This window comes from Muntiacus reevesi, chromosome 3 (genome assembly GCF_963930625.1).
Source record: "Muntiacus reevesi chromosome 3, mMunRee1.1, whole genome shotgun sequence".
Taxonomy (NCBI): Eukaryota; Metazoa; Chordata; class Mammalia; order Artiodactyla; family Cervidae; genus Muntiacus; species Muntiacus reevesi.
In genome coordinates this window covers 57631606-57640888 of record NC_089251.1, presented here as the reverse complement: position 1 = coordinate 57640888, position 9283 = coordinate 57631606, and the positions used below count along the sequence as shown (strand labels likewise).

Below are 9283 nucleotides of genomic sequence, written 5' to 3'. Positions count from 1 at the left end.
CGCGTCCGAGCGCTCAGCAGCCGGCAGCCACAGAGCCCAACCAAGCAGCGAACAGCAGCATGTTGAGGGGTCGCAGCAGCGGAAGCCGCTCGCCACCAGCTCCAATCGGGAGGCTTAGAGAGCGATCGGCGGCAGCGAACTCCCGGCGTCTCGCAAACCGGCACGGCATTCCCAGTATGGCGGAGGTACCGCGATACCTCCAAGTACTTCCGGGGAATTCCTCACGCAACCAGGGCAAGCCGGAAACAGAAGGGCGTCAAGTACCCCAGCCTGCCGGAGGCGGAAGTCGCTACGCAGGGCGCCACCATGACTGTTTGGGCCTGATGGGAAGGGACCTTCTGCTTTGCGACCGACCGAAACTACAAGTCAAGGAGGCTGGGCTGGGCGCCGCCATGACAACTTGATATCGGAAAAGGCGGGACTATTCTCCCTCATTGATCCTCCTCCAGCATCGGCCTCAGGATGTGAGTAGCTGGAGCGCCTACTCCGTACCTACCCCTGTACTCCTCCTCTTCCCAGTGTTCTGGAGTTAGGCCAGAACACCGGGAAGGACTGACTTCCCTGTTCTCTGAAGATTCGAGCCTCAGGGTTCAGCTCAGTCCTTCACAGGCCCTAGTTCTCTGCGTGTTCATAGAGCCCTCTGAGCGTTTAAATTCCACTCCTCTTTCGGGTCCAGTCTCTTAACACCCCAAACTTTGCCTCTGAAACCCCAGGTCTGGTCACTTACCTTGTAACCCTACCACTCCGGAGTGTCTCAGGAGCTCTAGGACTTTTAATAAACCTGTCCTTAGAGCTCCATATTCCTCCCCCTGGATTATCTGACCGTACCTGTTGAACCTTTCAGATCTGTCCAGTACTTCAGATTTAACCTATAAGGCCCACAGACTTGTTCCTAGACACCTCTCATCTCACTCTGGATTTCCAGGATGTGTTCCTGAAACTGGGAAAAGCTCAATTGTAGAACCCTCCAGATTTACCCCAGAGCCTCGGCCTCAGCCATGGCCTCCAGGTCATGCCCCTAGGACCCTGAGGCTTTCCCCAGGACCACAAAATCCGCCCCAGGGCTTCAAGTCTCACTTTCAGTACCCCTGTCTTCAGGCCTCATCCCTAAGACCCTCTGGTCAAGAGACCCTTCCCCAGGACCCAAGAAGTCACCCCTTGGACCTCTAAACCTCACTTTTAGGGCCTTCACACTCATTTACTGCTCCCAGGTTCTCTCAGAGAACTCTAGGTGTTAGTCCTAAGGCCCTAAGACTTCTCTGCATGATTTTCAGGCCTAAACTGGGGGTTGCTGGGACTCCCCAAGACCCTTCTTCCAGGACCCTTAAAACCTGCCTTAGATAATCCAACTTTTTTTTCCAGGGCCTTCACTATCTCCCCAGAAGCTTCCAGCCTGCTTAATTCTCTACTCCTTGGCCCTTTTCCAGGAATCTTCAGACTTTCAGATTTACCCAACCCCAGTCCCACTCCTGACTCTGATCAGAACTACCTCCCTTTTTTAAAAAGTGTTTCTTATTTATTGTTTATTAACTTAGGAAAGGTCACAAACAAGCAGAACCATCTTTTTGATGTGACAGTAAGAACATGTAGTGTCATTTCTTTTCAGAAAGTCTTTAAGAACAGAATTTTAAATTTTAGTTTAGGTTTAGAAATGATCTTGCTTTTTCTTTCCTAGTGGTAATAGCTAAAAGCAGTGTACAAGTATGAATACTTGAACAGTAAAACTATAGGCAGTTTTTTCAGTTATTCTGTTGTGTCTTAATGTTTTTATTGGATGCATTGGTACAAGAGACATTAATAGCTTGTCTTCTACAGTATCTAAAATGGGATGGTACACACATACACTTTCATTTATTCAACAAATGATTTTTGAACACTCACTACGTACTGAACACTGAGGGTACAGCCCCCAGTGTTTTTTCCAGTGGGTACAGCCGTGAACAAAATGGGCCAAGTGCCTGCCCCTGAGTACTCCCTTTCTTGCCTTCTGCCTGGAATTTTCCTAGTGTATTATGTCCCACAGGCAGGCAGCCCTGGAGATCACTGCTCGCTACTGCGGCCGGGAGCTGGAGCAGTATGGCCAGTGTGTGGCAGCCAAGCCGGAGTCGTGGCAGCGAGACTGTCACCACCTTAAGATGAGCATTGCCCAGTGCACGTCCGCCCAGTGAGTGTGGGCTAGTACGGGACAATGGGGGTGGGCAGCGGCGTGGAAGTCTCCCTGGCTTGAAATGCCCTGCATCCCACAGCCCAATCATCCGTCAGATCCGCCAGGCCTGTTTGGAGCCTTTCAAGGCCTTTGAGGAATGTCTTCGACAGAATGAAGCCGCCGTGGGCAACTGTGCGGAGCACGTGCGCCGATTCCTGCAGTGTGCGGAGCAGGTGCAGCCGACGCACAGACCCTCCACCCTGGAGGTAAGCTGAGGCTCAGCAGTTCATCCCACCCTGTCATCCTTCTGGTTGCTCAGAGTAAAGACCAGGGAGTCACCCTCTGCCCCACACAGAGCTTCACCATGCATCCTGACCCCAGGTCATCAGAACACAGTCCTCTCTCACCGCTTCCATTGCCCCTGCTTTAGTCCAGCCACCTCCACCACCAGGAGACCTGCCCCAGCCTTCTCCCTGGTCTCCCTGAATCCCCTCTTACCTTTCTAAAGATTTTCTTTTTTTTTTTAAGGTTTTGGTGGTGGTTGTTGCTTCTCTTGTTGCCTTGTTACAGAGCACAGGCTCTAGATGTTCGGGCTTCAGTAGTTGCAGCGCATGGGCTCAGTAGTTGTGGCTCCCAAGCTCTTGAGCACAAGCTCAGTAGTTGTGGCCCACAGGCTTTGTTGCTCCACAGCATGTGGGATCTTCCTGGATCAGGGAGCGAACTGGTGTCCCTCGCATTGCAAGGTGGTTTCTCAACCACTGAACCACAGGGAAGCCCCCCTCTTACCTTGTCTCCATGCAGTAGCCAGAGAGAACATTTAAAAACTGAAAACTAATCACATTACATCTTTGTCTAAAGTTCTTCAGCAGCTTCCCATCCACATTGAGAACAGAATCCCAGCTCTCTGCTGGTTCTCTGTGTTCTTTTCCAGGCTGACCCCATCTGCCTCCGCCCTTACCCATGCCCCCTGTCTCTCCTCCTCACTGCCTTTCAGCTTTGCAGGGATGGGGCAAAAAAATCATAACTGGTTTTAATGTATATAGTACATAAGCAGATGCACAATATATCTATGGTATTAAAATATCATGGATGGGTGCTTTTTTTTTTTGAATGTTCAAAAAGACTCCTTGGGTTGGGGGGAGCAGTAACCTTAAAAAAAGAAAAGTTGAGAAATGGTGGTTTAGATGTTTACTGTCTCCTCCACTGGACTGCGAGCTCTGAAGGTAAAAGTCAGATCTTTCACCAGTTCCCTCTCAATCCCCCTTCATTTGCCCCCCTCTCTCAGTTCTTGGGGTACCATCTTCTCTTCTTGAACCCAGAAGAGAAGCCTTCTCTTGGACTTCCATGCTCTGTCTTAGCTCTTTCAATCCATTCTCTGTGATGATCCCAGGGTGATTCCAGAGGAAATCTGATAATGTACCTCTTTACTTAGAAACCTTTTCATGGGGGAGTGGGAAGGAGGCTCAAGAAGGAGGGTGTATAGGTGTATATATATAGCTGATTCACTTTGTTGTATAGCAGAAACTAACACAACATTGTAAAGCAATTATACTTCAATAATAAAATGAAAAAAACCTTTTCATGGCTCTTATGTTGACCAGGTCTAGTCTACCCCTCCTCCCCCACTCTGGCACAGCCTCCAGGGCCCTGCAGAATGTGGCCTCTGACCATCCCTCTCCCCACATTCCCCTCAAGCCCTGTGTTCTCACCCCAGTGAACCTGCAGTTATTCAAATGCCCATTAAACTCACCTGTTTCCAGGCTTCTGTCTCACTGTTTCTGCCTGGACTGCCCTTTCCTACTCCATCTGACTCATTCCATTTCCAGCTTAGATGTTCCCTCTCTCAGGAAACCTCCCCTTGTGGCCTATCTCTATCCTCCCAGGATCCCTGAGCTCCTTCCACTATGGCTTATATTTTACCCCTTGTAACTGCTTCCCTCCTATTGCCAGTTTCAGAGGAGTTCTTTGCTAAAGACTCAGAGCTGCCCTTCTACCAGATCCTGTAGTCAGTGGGTTTTTTTCATAAGGCAGAGATGAGTTCAAATCCTAATTGAGTCATCTGTGAGACAGACTTAATTCTTTCCAAAAAATATTCAGTGAGGACTGCATACTATTTATACTAGTTTATTAATCATATGTTGGTGACGTTTCTTTCAAGTTTTGGGCATCTGACCAAAGACCTCATCTTCCCATCTCAGGGCTAGTTCCTCCCTCCCTCCCTCCCTGAGTTAGCAACCAAGCCTCTCCCTCATCTTCCTGTGGTCACCCTGCCCTGCTCCTCAAGTCTACTCTCCCCTTGAAGCCATACGAGCTTTTTATTTATTTGTTTTTTTAATTATCATTGATATGTAATTGGCTTACAGTGTTGTGTTACTTTCTGCTGCACAGCAAAGTGAATCTGTTATACATCAACATATATCCATGCTTTTTTAGATTCTTTTCTCAAATAGGTTATCACAGAGTATTGAGCAGAGTTCTTTGTGTTATGCAGTAGGTTATCTGTTTCATTCATATATATATATATATATATATATGTATATGGGCTTCCCTGGTGGCTCAGACAGTAAAGAATCTGCCTGCAATGCAGGAGACACAGAGGTTCAATCCCTGGTCGAAAAGATCCCCTGGAGGAGGGAATGGCAACCCACTCCAATAGCCTTGGCTGGAGAATTCCATGGACAGAGGAGCCAGTCTATGGGGTTGCAAAGAGTTGGACCAACTGAGCGACTATCACTGATTTTTTTCGTGTATGTGTGTGTGTGTGTGTGTGTGTGTGTGTGTGTGTATACACGTGTGTACACACAATCTATTTCAATTTATACCCCCCTTCCCTTTTCCTCCTGGTAACCATAAGTTTGTTTTCTGCATCTGTGAGTCTATTTCAGTTCTGTAAATAAGTTCATTTGTACCATTTTTCAGATTCCACACATAAGCGATATCCAGAGGAACATAAATTGGGTCACATCTGCTCCTTTAAAGCCAGGTGGTTCTCCAGTGCACTCAAAGTAATTAACCCCACACCCAGCTCCTCCTCAGTGTCCCTCCTTCCCTGTTTTAACATCCCAGTTGTAGCTTTTCCTCTTTGATTGGAGGCATTGAGATTCAGGCCTCCTGTATCCTCTGGTCTCCAAAATAGCAAATGCACAGGCTCATTTAGTACAACATGGTATAAAGACATCTCGTGTTAGCTTAGCTGACAGCATAAAGTGCTACTTGTACCCCCATACACACACACCACACACCTCTGCTCTTCACCCTGATGTAGTTATTTTGTCTTTTCTTTCCATTTTCTGTTTGTTTGTTTTTTTTTTTGTCTGAGAGGCATGTGGAATCTTAGTTCCCTGACTCGGGATTGAACCCGTACCCCCTGCAGTGGAAGCTGGAAGTGCAGACTGTTAACCACTGAACCACTGGGGAAGTCCATAGTTTTCTTCATGGGATTTATCAGCTGACAAATTTTTGTTCACTTGTTATCTGTCCCTCCCTGGAGTCAGAGATGTGTGTCTGCCTCCACTGCTGGGTCCCTGGAACCTGTCACAATCCTGTATGTACACAGCAGGTCCTCTGTAAACCCAACAGAACGCTGCGTTTCTGCCCCCAGTGACAGTTCCCTGCTCCTGAGTTGTTCACGTGACAGACAGCTGAGGTCATCACCCGACACCCTTTCCCTCCAGTGTGAGCTCTGCCAGGGCAGCCTTTGCTGTGTCTACAGTCTCCCCAGCATGGTCCCAGGGCCAGCCAGGCACACTAGAGGTGCTGGTAGATGCTGGTGTCTTTTTTTCCTCAGGCACACCCACTTCCTGCCTCCTGAGGACCCTCGGATTGTAGGAAAACTGGACATGAGTGGTTGGCCACAGGATGTCCCCGCCCCTGAAGAATGGCCAGGTGGAGTCCTGAGGGCCCTGATGTGGGCCTGGCTTCCCTGGACATCAAGATTCACAATAAAGACTGTATAAAGACTGTATACCAGGCTTGAGTCCTGCCTTCAGCACTTGAGGGGGTCCCGTTTCCCCACCTTAACCTCGTGTACCAAAGGGGTCCTGGGGCACCGACCAAGCCACGCCAACTGTTCACCAGGGTTAAGACAACCCCTCTTCTGTCCTCAACTCTGCCAACGTCCGTCTCCTGGTTCCTGCTGCACAGATATGGAGAAGAGCTCTCTCTCCCTTTAACTCTAGCATTTACCAAGTCTTCACTGAGTGTTTCCTTGAGGCTTTGGGGACAATAAATAGCATACCTCCTTGCCTCCTGAGTTCAGAACCAGCTGGGTGATAGACACGGACATGAGGCAGTGTAGGTGAAAATACTTGCTTTTGTATTGAAAACATCTGCATTGAAGGATGTGGCTTAGGGTTTGCCACCCTGGACTTCTTTTCTGTCGTGGTTTCCATCCTTCCAGGGTCTAACCCTGGCTTCCTTGGCTCAGTGGTAAAGAATCCTCCTGCCAATGTAGGAGACACTGGTTCAATCCCTGGGTCAGGAAGATTCCTTGGAGAAGGAAATGGCAACCCACTCCAGTATTCTTGCCTGGAAAATCCCATGGACAGAGGAACCTGGTAGGCTACAGTCCATGGGGTCTCAAAAGAGTCAAGACATGACTGAGCAATTAAAACAATGACAATAAAGGGTCTAACAGAGTGAATGTGAATGCAGGTAGTGTCTGGGGGGCGTGATTCCAGAAACACCAGTGGGTAGTAGACAGGAAAGCAGCCGATAAAAGGTGCATCATCAAGTCAATTTTTCCTGAGGCTCTGTCCCACCTGGGACTTCTGGGAGATAGCAAAGAACATCCCTCAGTTTCCCCTTCCCAGGGGCAAGGAAATTGGGGTGTATGTACACCAGCTTCCCATCTGACATTGAGGGATGTTTTCACAGGCATTGACTACCTGGTATGTGGTCAGGTGCCCTCCCACCAGCAGAAGAACCCTGAGCAGAGGGCAGCAAGGAATGCAGTGAGCAGCCTTCAGCACACAGGAGAGTGTGCTCAGGGGATGGGTAGGTGCCAGCTGTGGCTACTGCAGCTTCTCTGTGTTTGTTTTCAGGATCACAGGCTCCACAGGCATAGCTGGTTGATCCGTCTTCCTGCAGAGGCAAGTCCTAAAGGGCAGAGGGTAGATGGGCAGGTGTGCAGGAGAGAGCGAGTCCAGAGCCTACATCCAGCTTCACTATTCAGATAAGTTATTCCTCTTTTGAGGGGACTCATGTCACAGTGCTGACCAGATCCTAAAGCTTGCACTTTGGCTTGGAAAAATGAGCAGGGAGTCTCTCCAGGGGATTTGATTCCTGAAACAAAGGGCACTGTTAGTTGGCTTAGGAGCCAGGGTGGAAGTCCTGTGCAGCCAAGGTTGACGACGTGAGACCCAGACAAGAAAACCCAGGTAGTGGAGAGTGGATTATTCTCCCTTCCTGTGGTTCCTGAAAGGGTGGTGTGGGTCTCGGTGGCTTTCTGTTCTCAGCTTCAGTTTCCCTGGGCTGTGGGTTGAGCCCTCAGATTTCTGTGTATGTTTCCAGCCTAGCCCTCTATTTGAGTAAGCTGCTGTGGGGTTCTCTCCAAGTGACTAAAAGAAGTGGTAAGAACAAACAACGTGGAAGTGGAGACTGTTTTAGAATATCTTTAAGGGGCCTCTCTTATAACAGGCTTCCTTATAGTTGGGTCTCAGGGTTCCTGGAGAAGGAGTTGGCACCCCACTCCAATATTCTTTCCTGGAAAGTCCCATGGATGGAGGAGTCTGGTGGGCTACAATCCATTGGGTTGGAAAAAATCAGAAACAACTAAGCAACTAACACTTTACTTTTATTCAGGGGTCCAAGAGAGCAAAAAAAAAAGAAAGTTCCCGCCTTTACCACATTCTGTTGGTCAAAGTAAGTCATGAGGACAACCCAGGTTAAAGGTGCAGGGAGAGGGAAGACTGCCTCTTGATGGCATTTGCCTGCAAAGAATTTTTGTCTATATTTGCCCACAAAAACTTCACAGTTTCTATTCCTGTGTCTGTTTGGGTAAAATATATTTTCTAGGAATTTTTCACATGATCTGAATTTTTTAATTGCTATTAATTTGTTTTTAATATCCTCATTATCTTTTTAAGGTCTAATCAAATCTGTAACAAAAGGCCCCTTTTTCATTTCCGGTTTTGTTGTTTTTTTGTTTTTTGTTTTTCTTTTTTTTTTTTTTTTTTTTGCCTTTTTTTAAAATTTATTTTTCAGTGGGTTTTGTCATACATTGATGTGAATCAGCCATAGAGTTACACGAATTCCCCATCCCGGTCTCCCATCCCACCTCCGTCTCCACCCGATTCCTCTGGATCTTCCCAGCCCAACTGGCCCGAGCACTTGACTCATGCCTCCCACCTGGGCTGGTGGTCTGTTTCACCACAGATAATATACATGCTGTTCTTTCTAAACATCCCACCCTCCCCTTCTCCCACAGAGTTCAAAAGTCTGTTCTGTAGTTCTGCGTCTCTTCTTCTGCCCTGCATATAGGGCCATTGTTACCATCTTTCTAAATTCCGTATATATGTGTTAGTATACTGTAATGTTCTTTATCTTTCTGGCTCACCTCACTCTGTATAATGGGCTCCAGTTTCATCCATCTCATTAGAACTGTTTCAAATGAATTCTTTTTAACGGCTGAGTAATATTCCATGGTGTATATGTACCACAGCTTCCTTATCCATTCATCTGCTGATGGGCATCTAGGTTTTTTTGTTTTTTGTTTTTTTGACTGCACTCCTAGGCTTGTGGGATCTTAGTTCCCACCTGGACTCTGGGCAAGACTTTTTTTTTCCTTTTTTGATGTGGACCATTTTTAAAGTCTTTATTTGTTACAGTATTGCTTCTGTTTAGCCAGGAGGAATGTGGGATCTTAGCTGGAACCCACTAAGTGTGGGTTGAACCCACATCCCCTGCACTGGAAGGCAGAGTCTTAACCCCTGGACTACCAGGGACGCCCCTTTCTCATTTCTGATGTTGGTTATTTGTGCCGCCTTCCTTTTTACCTTGGTCAATCCTGACAGGAATTTATCTATTACTAATCTTTTCACAGAATCTACTCTTGGCTTTGTTGGTGCCTTCTTTCTATATTTGTTCTTAATTTAAATCTCTTCTTTATTATTAAATTCTTCTTTTCTTGGATTTAAT

General features: G+C 47.4%; 1 protein-coding gene across 5 annotated transcripts in view; it reads left to right on the top strand.

The window, feature by feature from the left end:
• Positions 1 to 301: 301 nt before the first annotated feature.
• CHCHD5 (coiled-coil-helix-coiled-coil-helix domain containing 5) overlaps positions 302 to 9283 on the top strand; it is a 46645-nt gene continuing 37663 nt past the window's right edge. Inside the window, exons 1-4 of one of the 5 annotated variants that reach the window (XM_065929197.1) lie at positions 308 to 464; positions 2024 to 2164; positions 2247 to 2412; positions 5934 to 6110. In XM_065929197.1, coding sequence (XP_065785269.1) covers positions 463 to 464; positions 2024 to 2164; positions 2247 to 2412; positions 5934 to 5957 — 333 coding nt within the window. In that variant the 5' untranslated portion in view covers positions 308 to 462 and the 3' untranslated portion in view covers positions 5958 to 6110. Of the gene's footprint in view, positions 465 to 2023; positions 2165 to 2246; positions 2413 to 5933; positions 6111 to 9283 lie in introns of those variants that run through there. The other 4 variants (XM_065929194.1, XM_065929195.1, XM_065929196.1 and 1 more) reach the window with 4 other exon arrangements.